The sequence below is a fragment of the Podarcis erhardii genome (assembly GCF_964252035.2).
Source record: "Podarcis erhardii genome assembly, chromosome: 2".
NCBI classification, from domain to species: domain Eukaryota; kingdom Metazoa; phylum Chordata; class Lepidosauria; order Squamata; family Lacertidae; genus Podarcis; species Podarcis erhardii.
In genome coordinates this window covers 21,501,079-21,519,995 of record NC_138498.1, presented here as the reverse complement: position 1 = coordinate 21,519,995, position 18,917 = coordinate 21,501,079, and the positions used below count along the sequence as shown (strand labels likewise).

At 46.5% G+C, this 18,917-nt stretch overlaps 1 protein-coding gene across 5 annotated transcripts in view; it reads right to left on the bottom strand.

The window, feature by feature from the left end:
- Nucleotides 1-3,295: 3,295 nt before the first annotated feature.
- ITGA7 (integrin subunit alpha 7) overlaps nucleotides 3,296-18,917 on the bottom strand; it is an 87,911-nt gene continuing 72,289 nt past the window's right edge. For all 5 annotated transcript variants that reach the window (XM_081849529.1, XM_081849530.1, XM_081849532.1 and 2 more), the window contains 11 exons: nucleotides 18,615-18,804; nucleotides 17,645-17,728; nucleotides 17,483-17,562; nucleotides 15,762-15,839; nucleotides 13,662-13,764; nucleotides 12,215-12,391; nucleotides 10,865-10,966; nucleotides 10,556-10,669; nucleotides 9,597-9,695; nucleotides 8,346-8,471; nucleotides 3,296-5,928 (listed from right to left, as the gene is read on the bottom strand). In XM_081849529.1, coding sequence (XP_081705655.1) covers nucleotides 5,749-5,928; nucleotides 8,346-8,471; nucleotides 9,597-9,695; nucleotides 10,556-10,669; nucleotides 10,865-10,966; nucleotides 12,215-12,391; nucleotides 13,662-13,764; nucleotides 15,762-15,839; nucleotides 17,483-17,562; nucleotides 17,645-17,728; nucleotides 18,615-18,804 — 1,333 coding nt within the window. In that variant the 3' untranslated portion in view covers nucleotides 3,296-5,748. The remainder of the gene's footprint in view (nucleotides 5,929-8,345; nucleotides 8,472-9,596; nucleotides 9,696-10,555; nucleotides 10,670-10,864; nucleotides 10,967-12,214; nucleotides 12,392-13,661; nucleotides 13,765-15,761; nucleotides 15,840-17,482; nucleotides 17,563-17,644; nucleotides 17,729-18,614; nucleotides 18,805-18,917) is intronic.

The following is an 18,917-nucleotide window of genomic DNA, read 5'->3' as shown; positions in this document are numbered from 1 at the left end:
AAGTACTCTTCTATACCAATAGTTTTGGAAAGTCAGCTACATTTTAAAGCCTGTGCATATTTTCTGATTGCTGTATGGAAAAGCACATGACTGACCTTTGAAGTGTTTTGTAAGTAAACCATTTTATAATTTATCAAACATGCTAGGGAAGTGGGATACTTTGGAAATAACTACAGTGGTACCTCGGATTACATACGCTTCAGGTTACATACGCTTCAGGTTACAGACTCCACTAACCCAGAAATAGTGCTTCAGGTTAAGAACTTTGCTTCAGGATGAGAACAGAAATCTTGCTCTGGCGGCGCGGCGGCAGCGGGAGGCCCCATTAGCTAAAGTGGTGCTTCAGGTTAAGAACAGTTTCAGGTTAAGAACGGACCTCCAGAACGAATTAAGTTCTTAACCTGAGGTACCACTGTATAAACACCAACAATTGGGAAACACTGGCCTACGAGCGCTCCAGTTGGAGAACAGCCTTTACCAAAGGTGTCATGGGCTTTGAAGACACTCAAACTCAGGACGAAAGGGAGAAACGTGCTAAGAGGAAGGCACGCTTGGCAAATCCACACCATGATCAACTCCTGCCCGGAAACCAATGTCCCCACTGTGGAAGGACTTGTGGATCCAGAATTGGCCTCCACAGTCACCTCCGGACTCATTGTTAAAACCATGATTATGGAAGACAATCTTACTCAGCTATGAGTAATCATCAAAGAAGAATATCACCCAGGACCTGTATGGGAGGGTGAAACCGCCATCACACTCTGCCCTGTAGAGGGAGGAACAAGCTGTAACGAATGAAGTACTTAACCCAAGGTACCACTGTATTAAAGGGGACATTTTGGAACTCACTGGAAAGAGCACGTTTTAAAGGTTTTACAGCTTATATTTCCACAGTTTTCTTGGCTCCCTGTTTTGCCATGTTAGAACTCTGCTGGGTTTTTCTCACAAGAGTACTTGGGTCGTAGTTTCCAAGGATTTCCAACACATTCTTGGTTGGACAAGCTTATGGTTTGTCTGAAGAAGGAAACCTCTTGCATTTGCACTGAGTCATGATTTGATATAGCATTATGTCAAAATTGCACCTCAAAATCTTTCACCAGGGCAGCTCACACAGTACTTTTGTTTGTGTATATATAAGGTATGCTAAGCATTAATTAAGAATGTAAAGTGTGAATATGTATATATGCAGTGTTTATTTCTAGAAAAAGAGGTGCTGGAGCTCAGCATGAACTTCTCTCTTGTTCTCTTGGAATGGCCATGGTGCCCACCTAAGAGGTCAGGAGCAGAGCGCTAGTGAGCTCAAGCTAAAAAATAGTCCTGAATATACGCAGGTGGCGCTGTGGGTTAAACCACAGAGCCTAGGTCTTGCCGATCAGAAGGTTGGCGGTTCGAATCCCCGCGACACGGTGAGCTCCCGTTGCTCAGTCCCTGCTCCTGCCAACCTAGCAGTTCGAAAGCACATCAAAGTGCAAGTAGATAAATAGGTACCACTCTGGTGGGAAGGTAAACAGCGTTTCTGTGCGCTGCTCTGGTTCGTCAGAAGCGGCTTAGTCATGCTGGCCACATGACCCGGAAGCTGTACGCCGGCTCCCTCGGCCAGTAAAGCGAGATGAGTGCCGCAACCCCAGAGTCGGCCACGACTGGACCTAATGGTCAGGGGTCCCTTTACCTTTACCTTTATAAGACCTTTTTAAACAAGATTTTTTAAAATTGCAGTAACTCACCCTGTCTCTCTAAGCAGGTGGGGCTGTACATTGAATATAAGCTTTGTTTACATCTTGTCCATATGTTGCTGTGAATTAGTCTTGATATTTGCTTTTTCATAGCTTCCTCTAGGCTTGCTGCCATTAAATCTTCCTCAATCCCCACCCACTCTTCCTGTTAAATGATTATTACAGTCTCCTTCTGCTCGAATAAAGTTTTCACAATATTCCAGAAAGTAGAGCCAGAGAATAAGCAGGTCATTTTTGCAATTAACAGCTATATAGGATTGTATTAATGATCTGGAACTTTATTTATTGTTATGTGCATTAAAGGGCCAGATCTGTCAATAACTCCAACCACCAGTTACATTTTCAGCAGCACATAGGTGAGCATGTTGCCTTTCTGAGGCAAATAAACAGAGAGGGAAATTGAGGTGCTTATAGGCGCACATTGCAATGGTTTGTTCATTTGTGAAATAATTCACATTTTTACACAGGTGAAGCAAACTTGGTGCCCCCCCCCCCGAATATGGAGGACTCCCAGCTCCCATCAGCCTTAGCCAAAAGCAAGGGATGATGGGAGCTGTAGTCCAAAAACCGCTGTAAGGTACCCTATTATAACAGATCTGGGTCCCTACAGAGGAAGTGCCAAAATCAGGGTAACTGAGGTTTTTGAATCGGTTCCTTCAAGTTCCTCAGTTGCTCCATCTGCCTAATTGATTGTCCCTCTTGCACACCCAGCCCCAAGTCATGTATGGACAGTAAATTTGCTCTCTCTGCCATATGCTGTGCTGATGTTACCATGTGAACTAATTTTATTTATGGCTAAAATCCTCAGTGCAGTTGTTGTGGTTTCAATAGCGTCTTCTGTTGCACGTTTTGGAAACAAATGGGTGTATCTGTTTTGGGTGGAGTAGGCTGTTATGCAGAGACCCTCCTAATTCCTGGATCCAGCAAATGGTTCCATTAAGACAAATTGGTAGGCCCCCTCCCTTAACTGTCTGGTAGTTGGAAAGACAAAGACCCTTGTTCAGAGCTGGAAGCAAGAGATGAGAGAGAGAGAGAGCGCGCGCGCAATGCTTGATTTCTGTTTGTATCCAAGGCTCCAGCTATGGGAGATCCAAGGCCTTCTTGGGAGTGTGAATGCTATGAGCCCCTCCATCGTAGCTGTTGTGTTTTGGCATAACACACAATTGTTTGGGAGCATGACAAGGAAAAATAAACAACCCAAGTGTGCCTACAGCCTTTTCTCAGTGTCCCTTGCAACTGAATGTCACGCTGAGGGATTTCTGCCCAGATATGTTATTAAGAAGTTTCATGCTTAATGTATTACACTTCATCAGCAGGAGGCTGGTTTTCAATCCACAGGTGCCTTCTGTGTTTTTCAAGCAGCGTAATCCTGATACCATGCAGGAGGTTGTGTTTGGGAGTTTCCCTTCTTTTCTCTTAGCCCACGTAGGGGAGTTGTGTTCCCTTTATCAGCCAGGCACTTTCATCTTGCTGCCAACCTTCTGAGAAATGCAACATAAACCCACTGCAGCCGAGACCCTGATCACAGCAGTCATTTAACAGCAAAGAGGTTTGCAGCACAATAAAGATTACCAGATTTATTGCGTGGCATAAACTGGAGTGTGGACTGGAGACCTTATGCTTCGGTGGATCTGTAGTCTTTTGAGATGCCATAGTCCTTTGCCATTTCTAGTGCACTAACTCTGGCCTCCCTTCCAAAAGCCATTTAACAGTGGGTTGAATGGGTTTGCTGCAAGGTCTTGCTTTTATGAGTTTCAGTAAATGCTCCAAGGTAGAAAGCTCTTGCCCTGCTTTTTCCACACCTTATTCTACCCACTAGTGATTCTGGTCACATCCACACGCCCTACACTTAAAGCACTCTTTATACCACTTTAACAGTCGCGGAGAATCCTGGGAACAGTAGTTTTGTTATTTTACAATCAACAATCACAAAAAGGTAGATCTGAAAGCAATGGCCACCTGCAAATTGTCACCATTTGCGTCTGACGAGATTGGAAGGGACAGTCCTTCCTGCAAAATTCAGATTAGTATTAACATCCCCCCCCCCCAAGACCTTGGAAAAGGCACAGCTTGTTGGAAAGCATGGAGTTGGTTGAATGTAGGATCTAAGGGCACCAGTAAAAAAAGGGTTATAGGCACCTGTTCTTCCTAAAGAGTGGTCAGAAGAGGTTCTAGAGCAGTGAACCCTTTTAGTAAGGATACTGGGAAGCCAGTGTCTCCTATACCCACCGACTTCTGATACTTTATGTTTTAAAGAAATCCATTTTCTTCCTGCATTAAACATCTACGTCAACAGTGTGGTTCAACAGATCAGACCCTCCAAGTGTCCCTATTTTCCAGGGATGTCCCTGATTTAGAAACCATCCCAGTTTCTGATTTGATCCCGGAATGTCCCACTTTTCCTTAGGATGTCCCTATTTTCATTGGAGAAATGTTAGAGGGTTATCTGAGCCCTGAGCTGTCAGAATGTATAGGGAAGGGTTTTTTTTCTTTTTTTTTTTTTAAAAAAAGTTTCATTATGTTTTTATATATGTTGGAAGCTGCCTGGAGTGCCTGGGGCAACTCAGTAAGAAGTGTGGGCTATAAATAGTAAAATCATCATTATGGAATGGGACGTCCCTATTTTCATCGGAGAAATGTTCAAGGGTGTGATAGAGAAGGGTAGGGGGCTTGACCCTGGCTGCCGTTTTTATCATCCAAAATTTCAGTGACGTTTTCAATAAGGGCTGTGAAGTATTCTGCTTATCCTGCTCACCACCCTCACACTACCCTAGCGAGGCAGGTCACTACATACCAATGTTACAAAGAAGGAACTGTTGGAAAAGAGGCAGGGGAGTTGTCTAGGCCACCAAGGAAGGAGGTTGTGTGTGTGTGTGTGTGTGTAAGCGCACATGTGTAGCAACCCAACTATAGTTGCCACTGCCATATGGTGACCAAGGAAGAGAAAGGAGGGGCTGGGAGGTATCCTTCTGCATTCATTGTGTGTAACAATTTTTAAAAATGTTTTCCCTGCAGGCCCTGCCCTTGCCACTTTGCCCCCTACCCAGGCTGTGGTTATTAGCATATGATTAAGACTGGCATTGATATCCTTCCAGAATGACAATAGCCTTCCTTGTTTTTGGAAAAAGCTGCAAACCATACCAGAGAGCCACCAACGTTATTGAGGAACTTCTGTTATTACACCAGCGATGGAGAACATGTGGTTCTCTAGATGTTGCTGGGCTACAGTTTCCCATCATCCCACACCATTTTGGCCGCACTGGTTGGGACTGATGGGAGCTTGAGTCTAACATCATATGGAAGGCTGCAGGTTATTCACTCCTGCACTCAAGCATGTTGTCTCAAACCCAACCTAGTTCTCAACTTCAGGCATCAAGGCTTTCCAATATTAGTTAGACAAAATAAATTACAAAAAGCTAGCATGAAGAAAGTGATCTTGCTCAAGAAGGGGGAATCTCTCGTCTTCTTCACCAGGGGTGGCTGGGTGTGGGGGTTTTTTGGCTTTGAACCCTTCTAACACACCCAAGGAATCCAGGTTCTTCTCTTTCCCAAAGAATCAGGTCTTGTAGCAAATGTATGCCCCATTTGCAGCGGGGTAAACAGTGATAGATGCTATTCCAACTCTCAGCAGCAAAATACAAAGTTCTGTTCCCAGCAGATAAGGCTTTAGGAAACTAGAAATAGAGGGTTCCTCCTACTGCTGGTTCAGTTTTCTGCATCGGCTGCTGCCCAGCTTCGCAAGGAAAAGCAGAATACCAGAAAAAAATATCCTTAGCAACCTTTGGCCTTGCAGAATCTGTCACCATAACCTCCATGGTTAAGCACGTGTCCCCCTGAATCTCTGCTGAATCTTCCACAAGAAAGGGGCAGTCCAGTGTCTGCAGATCTTCCAGAGAGGAGAGCAGGCAAGGAACCCTACTATCAGCCAGGCTGGTGCCAACACAAAGGTTTATCTAGTAGCAGCTCTCTCTGCCAATCAGAAGCATGCCACAGGGAGGCCAGGGCAGGGATGTATCTAGGCCGAGACAGGAACGTGACCATCACCCTCCGCATTCCAGTTAGTGACCCAGTCCTTCTTGGTAATGGTGCCCGTCTTCTCCTCCCGGAAAAGCTGGCGCTCCTGGTGAGGAATCTTGACTGCGTGATACTGCGGCACCTTGTCTTCATGGTAGCGGGCACGTTTGAAGAAGCCAAGCTGGGGAAGAAGAAGCCACAATATTCAATCTATGAAAGTAACAAACAGATTCCCCAATGGAACTGCTGAGAGGCAGGGAAGGATGCCCGCTGTTTTGCCACAAACCCATGGGCTGCATCCAGCAGCTGTAACCAGCGGTGATGATGTATGTTCCCATGGGTCCTCTCCAGACCCCGTTCTTCATCCCCTGTTCACCACACGCCATGCATTGGGAAGACATAGCCTATTAGCATGCACTTTTGACACATAAACACTCGTGAGGATTCATTCATCAGGGCACTCTCACCCCCTTGCAGCCATCTACAGATTTCCCCTCCTGTGTGCATTTGCTAGCCGGTTACTGAAAAGCGTCCTGCACTTTTGCACCACATCCAGGGGGACGTTTACCATATTCTGGGCTTGTAGGGTGGAACCTGTGCCCCACCAAATGTCGTTGAATTACTGCTCTTATCATTCCTGGCCCTTGGTCATGCTGGCTAGCATTGGTGGAAGAAAGTGTCCCATCAACATCTGGTGAGTCACAGGTTCCCCAACGCTACTACAGCACAGGACATATTCTGGAAAAAGGCAGATACTCCGTCAGTCCTAATGGGAAGCCAGGCGTTTTGGCAGGACGCATCCTGTCAGCTGTGGTAGCTTGCAGGGATGGAGGAGATAAAACAAGACCAGATAGAAGGATCTGCATGTCTGGATACTGGAGGGTCAGAAGTGCTGAATTTGGGTATCTGTTCCCATAAAGTAAAACCATCTGGGTGTGCCCCAGTTGTGACATAGTTTCTAATCCCTTGCACATTCACACACGGACCCAGTATCAGCTCCAAGATCTGAGAGGGAAGTGGGATCAGGGGCAGGATGTCCTCAGTGGGCCCACCTCCTCCTTGTTTTCACTGCTGTCCATCCAGTTGCCCTCCCACTTTGGGCCCAGTGCATCCAGAGAGAGAGAGAAAGAGAGAAAGGAGAGGCAGCAGCTCCTTGTCCTTGCCTCTAGCTGCTGACTTACTTAGAACAAGCAGTGCCACTAAGGAGAACATGTAGTAGAGCCTGGGGGCTTCAGGGGTTTGCAGTGGGTTTGGGGCCTCATTGGGTGCCCAGCAATGCCATCCAGGCACCAGCTATCTTAACTAGCCTGAGGATTTTGTAGACTGTCATCTGCACTTGTGAGCATATACCTGAGTAGCAGCTAAGTACTTCACACTCTTGCTTTTTCTGCATGCATGCACCCAACTCTCAAGGCATTTGCAGAATTATATTCTGCTACACACTCACACGCTGTCATTTCCAACAGCATTTGGGCTTTTGGTGCTAGTGCTTCCTGAAGTCCTTGACTATCCATGGATTATTTCATGGCTATGTATTGTTAACAGTCAACATCTTTGCAACCCACCAAGAAATCCACATGCACAAAATAATAATGGTAATCACTCTTGTATGTTACGATCTGCAAAATCCTCCACACACACACACTCCCGGGTGCACTGAGGGGATACTTGGAAGTCCACTGGCCTGCTGTTTGCTTGCACATGCACTAATATTTTTAGTGAGCTCACATTAAGAGCACTCCATCACTTGTTATTCCCATTCCCACATCTGTGCCCTCACTCCTACACACGTACAAGCAGGGGGTCAGTCAGGTGGCGAGGCCGGGCATTACCGCTAGGCCTCCATGGCCTGCCTATCGGCATCAGACGGCTGTATGGCCAGCCGAGCCCGGTAATAGTTCGTGGAGTATTTGGATTCCCGGCTTGTCCTCTTGAAGAAGCCGCACTGGGAGCGAGGAGAAGTATGAATGGCGTTATCAGCTTTGCATATGACCTGTCTCCAGGGATGGGGTCTAAAGGCCCGAGCAGCAGCAACAGGATGGCATCCTAAGACTCATCTGTGTTCATGGATACCACTCAAGCGGACTTCATCTCCCATCATTCTCCACAGCATAGAGGCTTTAGGTTCCCTGCCACCAGGCAGTTAACTTCAAAATGTAAATCCCATCTGATACAGTCCAATTGTTTTGAAAGAATGTGTGACCTCGGGCTCTGTGGCTGTGGGAATGGCCTCTAAGGGTTGGATGTTTGTTGCAATGGGAATAATCTCCAAGGGTCTTTATCAAGGCAGTTATTTGCAATAATGGACTTTGTTGTCCAGATTCAAATTTTAGTGTGATGAAGTAAACTGGAACCACCTTGTAAAGTCTGCTCCAGCATCACAGAATCGTAGTATTGTGGAGTTGGAAGAGACCCTGAGGATCATCTAAGTCCAACCCCCTGCAATGCAGGAATCTCAGCTAAAGCATCTATGACAGATGGCCATCCAACCTCTGCTTAAAAACCTCCAAGGAAGGAGAGCCCACAACCCCTGGAAGAGCGGCAAAGCCCCACAGAACCATCCTGGTCACCGCTGCCCCTTTCTCCAGGCCAGCTCACCTTCCATAGGATGGAGACGAGCAGCCCCAGCACTAGGATCCCAGCTAGTACCGCAATGAGGATGATCCACCAAGGCACGCCTCGTGCCACGGCTACGCTGGGATCCAAGTAGACCATCACTGGGATCTGGGGGGGAAAGCAAGGTTGCAGAAAGTGAGAGAGCAAACCAAAATGTGGTGAAGAATGGCAGCCTGAGCCACTGCTCAGCTCAGCTGTAAAACCATCTCCCTCTCCGAGGAACAGGCACCACTATCACTGGCACTGTCTGAAACAAAAGACTGTGATCAAACTAAGGGTGCTTACAGACTGGTAGTCTCTTTGGACAGTCTGCTAATGCTATTTGCATAGGGAGGAGGTTCAGTCTGCATGGCATCCCATGCCAATACTGTTAGCAACACTCTGGGCTATGTGCATAAAAGCCCGTATCTGATTTAAAAGGCTGGTTTTCTTGGACAGTATCTCGCTCCTCATTTTCGTATCCTTCCCCCCTCCCTTTTTAAATGGGCATTGCATATTTTACTGGGACAGGGTGAAGTGGAACTGCCGCCGAGACCACATAACTCCCAGTACGTTTCCAAGCACAATTCAAAGTGTTGGTGCTGACCTTCAAAGCCCTAAACGGCCTCAATCCAGTATACCTGAAGGAGCATCTCCACCTCCATCGTTCTGCACGGACACTGAGGTCCAGTGCCGAGGGCCTTCTGGCGGTTCCCTCACTGTGAGAAGCCAAGTTACAGGGAACCAGGCAGAGGGCCTTCTCAGTAGTGGCACCCGCCCTGTGGAATGCCCTCCCACCAGATGTCAAAGAGAAAAACAACTACTGTACCAGACTTTTAGAAGACACCTGAAGGCAGCCCTGTTTAGGGAAGCTTTTAATGTTTAATAGACTATTGTATTATAATATTCTGTTGGAAGCCGCCCAGAGTGGCTCGGGGAAACCCAGCCAGATGGGCGGGGTATAAATAATTATATAAATAAATAAATCATCATCATCATAATCATATCATTTCAGTTAAGATTCCTCTTCTCTCTGACCCAGCAGCAGCAACGGGGGGGGGGGGGGGGACAGTGAGAAAGGCATAACTGTAGAAATCATTTGTTCATTTATTAAATTTGTACGCCGCTCTTCGCCCAAAGATCACAGGGCAGTTCACAACCTAAAGATACAAATTGTCCTTGGCTGCAAAGTATTTCAGATTGTGCAAGGAAAATAACAAGGGGCAAATGAGCTAAGCTGTGAGGCTCCGGTACCTGCGCCGTGGCATCCTTCAGAACCAGGTTGCGGATGGTAGATTTCACGGTGATGCTGGCTCGAACAATCACTTCCACCGATGTTGTGTCATAGTACTCCTAAAGGCAAAAGGGAAGAGGGCTCAGAACAACCAAAAGTCATAGAATCATAGGACTGTAGAGTTGGAAGGGACCCTGAGTGCCAGCTAGCCCAACTGCCTGCAATGCAGGAATCTTTTGCCCAATGTGGAGCTCAAACCCATGGCCCTGAGATTAAGAGTCCCCTGCGCTACCAACAGAGTTATCCCAGGCAATGGACAAGCCTGCAGTTAGGATACTGAAAACCATTGCAAGGGTTCCATTGCGTCCGATGCATAACTTCATTTTAGGTTCTAAATGGCCCTTTTAAGTGGAACTCTCTCATCTAGGATTGCAAGCAATTACCGCTGTGAGCCAAGCCACACAATTCATGGAGGTACTCCCCAAAACATATTATTTGTAACCTGAAATTAGCTGGGCAGGAAGAAGTCCTTAATTTGTGCAGTCTACCCCAGAGGTTTTTTAAGGGACGCGGGTGGTGCTGTGGGTTAAACCACAGAGCCTAGGACTTGCCGATCAGGTTGGCGGTTTGAATCCCTGCGACAGGGTCAGCTCCCGTTGCTCGGTCCCTGCTCCTGCCAACCTAGCAGTTTGAAATCACGTCAAAGTGCAAGTAGATAAATAGGTACTGCTCTGGCGGGAAGGTAAACGGCGTTTCCGTGCGCTGTTCTGGTTCGCCAGAAGTGGCTTAGTCATGCTGGCCACATGACACGGAAGCTGTACGCCGGCTCCCTCGGCCAATAAAGCGAGATGAGTGCCGCAACCCCAGAGTCGGTCACGACTGGACCTAATGGTCAGGGGTCCCTTTATCTCTACCTTTACCCCAGAGGTTTACACATATTGCTGTTCATCTAATATCCAGCAGGAGGAGCCCAACTAACCTCTAGGAAGGTGCTGTTCCAGAGACGGCCCCAGATGCTGAGCACAGCTGAACGGTCAAAGCTGTAGAGAGGACACTGGAAAAGCTGGCAATGAGCAGTCCCCACAGCACAGTCCTGAAGCATGAGGCAAAGAGTCATCAAGGATTTTAGTACCAGTCGGTTTGCCAGAAATTATATCCTACACATCAGTGATCCATCAAAACCCAGGTATTTAAGGTTGTTGTTTAATGAAAAACAGGTTAAGAGACAGCAAAATTTGAGTGGAGGGCCGGCAGACGTAATGCTTTCAACGTGAAAAATCTCACTCACCAACGTGACATTTTTTTGCTTTCCCCAATAAGTCAGTGGCCGGTTGGCAGGCACCTCAGGCGGCTCCGCCTCTCGCTTCTTCCTACCCTGGTGAAGAGGCTCCTGAAGAAAAGAGCAAGGGATTGGGGACACTTCAGAAACGTGTCGTTTTCTGATCACAAACCAAAAACTGGTCCTCACAGCTGCCTCAAGCAGGCAACCGATTTGCAGGCAACTGTCGAGGAGCCATTAAACACACACACCAGACACAAGGCAGAAAAAAACCACCAGCAAACTGATACACACGTAAATTGATGAATTGGACCATGGGTAGGCAAACTAAGGCCTGGGGGCCGGATCCGGCCCAATCGCCTTCTAAATCCGGCCCGCGGACGGTCCGGGAATCAGCATATTTTTACATGAGCAGAATGTGTGCTTTTATTTAAAATGCATCTCTGGGTTATTTGTGGGGCATAGGAATTCGTTCATTCCCCCCCAAAAAATATAGTCCGGCCCCCCACAAGGTCTGAGGGACAGTGGACCGGCCCCCTGCTGAAAAAGTTTCCTGACCCCTGATAGATTAACGTTAGGTCTGTAATTTTGAATTAGGAAGAATGTGAAACAAAGCCAGCCCTGTATTTTTGCAAGGCCAACTGCACATAGAAGATGGGGCTTTTGAACAGAGGTGATTAGAACCTGACCGTGTCTTGGTATGGGAAACCGCATAAAACAAATCCTTGTGGACAGGGAATGATCTGTGATTTAAGCAGTTAACAAATCTTCGTTGATTGGGGGAGGAAGCAATCTTAGCCCCTCCTCTCCCACCATGTTAGTTGCTGGAGGGAGTTAGGCTATGGCATAGTTGTCTGTCCACTGGTCTCCTAAGAACAGATGAGTGGCCAGTGGCACATCTACTTTGCATCCACCTGCCGGTTGTGTATATGACGCAGAGAACAACAAAAACCAGGAACTGTGCACTTCCTATCAGTGCAAAAACAAAAAACCACATCTCTTTCTACAGATAAATTTCCCACCCAGGAAGGCAGAAATAACTGCAAAAAAAGAATGGGCAATGTTTGAACATCCCCAGGAGAAATCATGAATACACAATATTAATTGTGCTTTCACTATTGCAAACAGCAGGTATTTATTAAGAACCTGGCAGGAGCAGGAGGACCTGACTACTATTTTTATGTTCATCATAAAAACGACAAATGAACCTTGAAAAAACAGCAACCCCATGGCAACTAGTACCAGAATCAAAGACGTATCTGCCTGGAAGAGAGGAGATGAGTGCTATCATCAACTGCTATCATCAACACTGCCTGCTTATCATGCAACCCCTGTTTGTCATGTTCCCACGGCACCTACCAGAGCCAGATTGAGTGAGTTGGGTTTGGGGCTGCAGATCGCGCGATGCTGAGGCTGGGTCGATAGCTCCAGCTTCAGTGGGTAGAGGAGCCACTTTCCATTTGCAATTTCATGGGGCCACATAACGTTGAGGAAGGCTGAGCCCAGCGTATTCAGGGACTGGCCTTGGTTTGAGACCTGGTGTGTGGACAGAGAGGGACAAGCTGTGTTGGAGGAGAATGAAAGGGAAACTGGGTGCTGAAGGGAAGCAAACTCCTCCTCCAACCTTGTGCCGCCCCCCCCCCGGGTTTTACTCCATATAAACAAGGTTACACTTGTGTGCTTTGCATTAAGCTGGACTCAGTACCCCCTCCAATAGTTATTAACACGAGTGAAATCCCCACCATCCATAAATACGCACTGAAAAGGCACATACATATTTCATGATTAATCTAAGTAACTTTGATTAAGATTATTCTTTGTATTTGTGGGGTAGGTGAGGGAGAAGATCTCCCCCATTATATTCTCCATTGTCAGCACTATCAAAACCCCAGAAAGAGATTTTTGGAACAGACACTGGCACCGCCACAGGGACAGAACCCTGAAGTGAAAATATGTTGGTTATTATCTGGCTGTGATCTGCTCGTCACATGCAAAACAGCCCTATTTTCTAAAGTCGCTAAAAAAGTACTCATGCCAGCTATATAAAAGACAATACTGTGCAGGCGATTCGTTAATTTGACTTATTGTAAATGGATCTATATCTCTGGGTTTCTTTTAACAGGTTTTAATTGACTTGCTGGATCTGTAACTGAATTTGTAATGGCTTTTAGTCACACACAATAAATGTTCGCTTGATTGATTAAGATTATTGGAGCAGGATATCCCATTGATATATAGAGAAAGGAAGAAAGTAAATTGGCAGTTGCACAGGGAGGACACAGTAACCATAAACAAAAAACCCACAATCTCTTTATCTCAAACACCCTAGATCCCATTCCCTATTCAGAACAGACCCTCACCTCCAAACCTCCTGAGTTCTAGCAGTAACTGGCTACGATACTCTATAAATACAGTGGTGCCCCGCAAGACGAACGCCTTGCAAGACGGAAAACCCGCTAGACGAAAGGGTTTTCCGTTTTGGAGGCGCTTCGCAAAACGAATTTCCCTATGGGCTTGCTTCGCAAGACGAAATGCGAAATGTTTTGCGAGTTCCTGCGGGTCCCCCCCCCCTTTTTCCCAAGCTGCTAAGCCGCTTATCAGCTGATCCGCTAAAAGCCGCTAAACCGCTAATAGCGCTAATCCGCTAAGCTGTCAATGGGCTTGCTTCGCAAGACGAAAAAACTGCTATACGAAGAGCCTCACGGAACGGATTAATTTCGTCTTGCGAGGCACCACTGTACTCTGATTGAAGGGGTTGTGAACGACGGCTCAAGGCTTCGATCTGGAGGGGACAAGTGTCACTCACCGTCACTTGGAGGAGCACAGGACTGCCCACCTCGCTTTCCCTCTTCATGGCACTTTCGCCCCGCACCACCCCGCTGAAGAAGAGCTTATTTGGTTCGGCCACTCTGCAGAGAAAAAGAAGAGATTGTTTATTAATTAGATTATTTATTCTCTTCCAAGGAGCTAAAGGTGATGTACGTGGTTGTTGTCGTCGTCGTCCCCATTCCATCCTCACAACAACTCTGCGAGGTAGGGTTAGGCTAAGAGACGGTGACTGGCCCAAGGTTGCCCAGTGAGCTTTGTGGCTGAGAGGGGATTCAAACCCTGCTCTCCAAGGTCCTAGTCCAACACTCTAACCATTACGCCACATGAGGGTACATGGGAAGCTGGAGATACAGAAGCCCAGGCCACATCACAGGTGCTGGGAATTGCAGCTGTGTGACAGGTCTCCTCACATCTCTCAGCATCCTGAACAAACCTCAATTCCCAAGATTCTCTGAGGAAGCCATGAAGGTCAAAGAGGTATAAGAAAGCTTTAAATGTATGGGGTGGACGTGACCTCAATCTCTGCTAATCTGCTCTGTATGGATGCGCATTGAGTTTTGTGCACAAGCAGCGTAGCTTTTTCAATTTATTCTCTTTGGCCATGTGAACAGGCCCCCTGGTCAGGGCCAGATTTAGGTTTGATGAGGCCCTAAGCTACTGAAGGTAATGGGGCCCTTTATGTCTCCAGTTGTCCTTTATATGTCCAGCTGTCCTTTATCAACAACAAATTGCCACTGTTTTTTGTGTTGAATATATGCTACATGGTAATTTATGGACCTAATAGGTACGGTATGTAGGTTTTATTTTATTTGTTTTTCATCTTATATATTGGAAATGTACATCCAGTTTTTTCCCCCTTTAAATTTTCTGGGGGGCCGCAAGAGAGCAGGACCCTAAGCTATAGCTTGATTAGCTTATATGTAAATACGGCACTGCCCCTGGTACCAATGATTCAGGACACAACCAGTTTATTTTGGTGTGCAGTTCACCACCCATAAGTGGAGAAAATATCTATGTGAATGTCTATGATTGGCAGAGAAGGTCAAGGCAGGCTGGGAGCGGGGACTGACTTGTGTATCAAGGCAACCCAATGTACTCTTATGAACAAAATACACATATTTAACACATTTGCATGCGATTCCTCTTACAATGCAACTTTTCCACCATTGGAGCGTTTTGGAATGGGCTTCATGGAAGAATGACATGTGGGAATTGTTATATCAAAATTTAAAATACAAGGTAGATTTTTTAAGAATGATCCATGAGCAAATAGAGTGGTACCTTGGTTCTCAAAAACCTTGGTTCTTAAACACTTTGGTTCTCAAACTCCGAAAACCCAGAAGTAGGTGTTCCAGTTTTCAAACATTTTTTGGAAGCTGAACATCCAATGCGGCTGTTGGCTTTTGTTTCCGGGGCACCTGCACCAATCAGAAGCTGTGCCTTGGTTTTTGAACATTTTGGAAGTCAAATGGACTTTCAGAACAGATTAAGTTTAGCACTTTTGTTTTTGCTATTTATTTTGCATTTTTGTTTTTGATGCTTTTTAGTTTAATTTGTTTTTGTGACTGTGTGGAACCCAGTTCAGCTACTGAGTGATTGATTGTGTGACTGCGGAAATGGATCAAATCCCCCCATCCAAACAATGACTATCATTAGTGCAGGTAAGAAAAAAATGTAATTTTAATTTTTATCATCTAAAATACTATCTTAATTATGTTATAGTACAGTACATTGCTTATTGCTTTCATTTTATGGATCAATGGTCTCGTTAGATAGTAAAATTCATGTTAAATTGCTGTTTTAGGGATTTTTTTAAAAAGTCTGGAATGGATTAATCCATTTTGCATTACTTTCTACGGGAAAACGCATCTTGGTTTTGGAACGGACTTCCAGAACAGATTAAGTCTGAGAACCATGGTACCACTGTATTAAATTCCAGGTGGCTTTTTATCATGCATGCTTCAAGAATGCTTCTGTTCTGGATGCATCTCTCAGCAGGTGCAAAACATTTTAACACTCTGACAATGAAGTCGGGTTAACTTGAACTGGGTGTGAACTACCCTCATGTGACCCCTACCCAGAAACAGAGAGAGGAAGTTCCATGATCACATGGGCACGTGCTTGAACTGGGGCCAACCCAGGCTGCTCCGAGATCCTGTGGGAGAGAAGAGAGTTGCAGGAGTTTAGCTTACAGGTCTCTCCAGACATCCTGTTTTATTGCACATTCATGCTGATTAGCACTCGTGATGCTATCGTGGTGATCATATGCAAGCTCACTTTCAATATTGTTTGTGCCTAAAAGATTTCAGGGTAGTCACAATGCTTCCTTTCAGTGCAGATGCTGCCGACATCCCATACGTTTTTTTACAACACTTATGGTTTAAGTTTGTTGTACTAAAGCCCCCATGGACTGCAATGTGGTAGTAAAGGTAAGGTAAAGATAAAGGACCCCTGGACGGTTAAGTCCAGTCAAAGGTGACGGAAGATGCAGTTGCGCACTCATCTTGCTTTGAGGCTGAGGGAGCCGGCGTTTGTCCACAGACAGCTTTCTGGGTCATGTGGACAGCAGGACTAAACCACTTTTGGCACAACAGGGCACAGTGTTGGAAGCCAGAGTTTATGGAAACACCGTTTACCTTCCTGCTGCAGCGGTACCTATTTATCAACTTGCGCTGGCATGCTTTCAGACTGCTAGGTTGGCAGGAGCTGGGACAGAGCAACGGGAGATCACCCTGTTGCAGGGATTTGAACCGCCAACCTTCTGATCAGCAAGTCCAAGAGGCTCGGTGGTTTAGACCACAGCGCCACCTGTGTCCCTACTGGGGAAGTATGGCAGAACAACTAATAAAGCAGGCTAAACCAACCAGCAATTATTGTGTCAAGAACAGTGCTTTTTTCCCTAGAAAAATAAGTGCCGGTACTCACCATGTTTACAGTAAGTGCCACACTTTTTAACAACAACAAAAAGAGGTGCCAATACGGCGTACCCTCAAGTATCCCCTGAAAAACAGCACTGGTCAAGAATATTTTGCAGAATAAAGGTAAAAGTAAAGGTACCCCTGCCCGTACAGGCCAGTCTTGCCAGACTCTAGGGTTGTGTGCTCATCTCACTCTATAGGCCGGGAGCCAGCGCTGTCCGCAGACACTTCTGGGTCACGTGGCCAGGGTGACAAGCTGCATCTGGCGAGCCAGCGCAGCACATGGAACGCCGTTTACCTTCCCGCTAGTAAGCGGTCCCTATTTATCTACTTGCACCCGAGGGTGCTTTCGAACTGCTAGGTTGGCAGGCGCTGGGACCGAACGACGGGAGCGCACCCCGCCGAGGGAATTCGAACCGCCGACCATGCGATCGGCAAGTCCTAGGCGGTGAGGTTTTACCCACAGCGCCACCCGCATCCCTATTTTGCAGAATACAGCTGCAATAAACACCAGTTTGGATGGAAGTAGCCCAACGACACGGACTGATACCCCCCACATGCCAATCTCTGCTACCTGTACCCTCTCTTTTCCTTGATAAACTGCCTGACTCCTATTGCAGCCTCCCCTGACCTAATTTCTACAATCCCATGATGATAGCAAAAGATTAATCAAGGAGTTCCAAAAACATAAGCAAACCCAAGTTGCCTAGCAGTTTATATTTTTTGGAGGCTGACTTTGCAAGATCTGAGCTCAGGGCCATCAAATTTACCCGAATAAGCTTGTACAGGTCTTGCACTGCTTGCGGAGGAGCTCCTGCAATGTGCTTTTGCTTTGGATCTAGCAAGCTCAGCTCTGGGGAGGAAGGGACGCCCTACTCACGTGCTAAGGTTTAGCCCTACTTCCAGCTCGGTGGTCTCCAAGGTAATGCCTGAGGTTTCCAGAACAAGGTAGAACCGGACCTGAAGAGAGAAACGGGGTGGGTTTAAGGTGAAAATAAGAGCATAGAGGGAAGGGGAGTTGTGGTGCAGATCTGAACCTCACCTGTGTTCCACGTTTCATGGGGTTCCCAAGCTCACATTCCATATAAGAGGCACTCTGGTTAGACATACAGGTTGGGGCCTTCTCCTATGAAAGACAAGGTTTTTCTTTCACCTTCAGAAGGTTTGCAGGGTTGTGTGTTTATCTATGCTAACAAGAAAACATAACCTACCAACCCACACCAATCTAAATCCTGCACCAAGGACCCCAAACAATATGATGAGAATAAATGGCTGCATATTTTCAGCTCAAACAATTTCCACACCCCAAAGATCAGATTTCAAATAATTTAGAAAAATATGGCAAGGATTGAAGCAATGGAAAGATATGGAAATTGCCATTCATTGAGCTATATATAAATAATAGCTCAATAGCCTATACTACTCTAAGATACCATCAAAAGTTGCCAAATGTGTTCCCTAGCTTTTCTTAAGAGCTTCAAGAACTGGTGAATGAATTTGCTTCTTTCCCCTTTCCCCTCGCCATTCCCTTTGTATTGTGTATTTTAATTGTGTATTTGTAAGCCCGTGGGTGGGGACTGCCTTGTTTTTTTTTTAACCATTTGACTGTAAGCAGCTCTGGTAGCCTTTTCTGGCTTAAGAGCAGGGCGATTATGTTTTGCACACATATTTAAAGCAACCTCCTTGGAAGTCAGCGGCTCAAACTCCAGTCAGCCTCCAACCACAGAGGTCGCTGCCTCCTTTGTGGAAGCAGCTGGTGGAGGCTGGTCCATTAGGGTAAATGAGGCAGTGCTCCACAAACCTGTCTTGATTCCCCCAAGGCTCTGCCTCTCATTGGTTCTGGCTCCACTTACTGTTGGCCTGCCCTACCAGTCCCAAAGGGCACCAGCCGCCGCTGGAAGCATCTATTCTGAGTGCCATCAGATCTGTGACAGCCAATCCTATAGATCAGCTCTTTCCTATGCTCCTCTCTGTCGACTATACAGTATATTACAGCCATTTCCAACGTGTACCATGGCATCGTAGAGGCGCAAAGCAGAATAGGACAAGGTAGGTGGCAGAGAGACAAGCAGCATGGCTTCGTGGGCATCGTCTCCATCCCGCTGTGGCTCAGCTGCATCCGAAGGAAAGTTGGTGACATGGATCTCAAGGGCTACGACTTTTTGGTCACTCATGGAAAAAACATCCAAGCCATCATCGCCTCTGGAGGAAAGGAAGAGAGGTTACCATGAAGGCCTTGGGTTTTTGGGGGGATTATGCCTAGGTGAACTGGTCCTGGTCTCAACCAGCTGCCTGTTAAGGTTGACCTCTGCAGC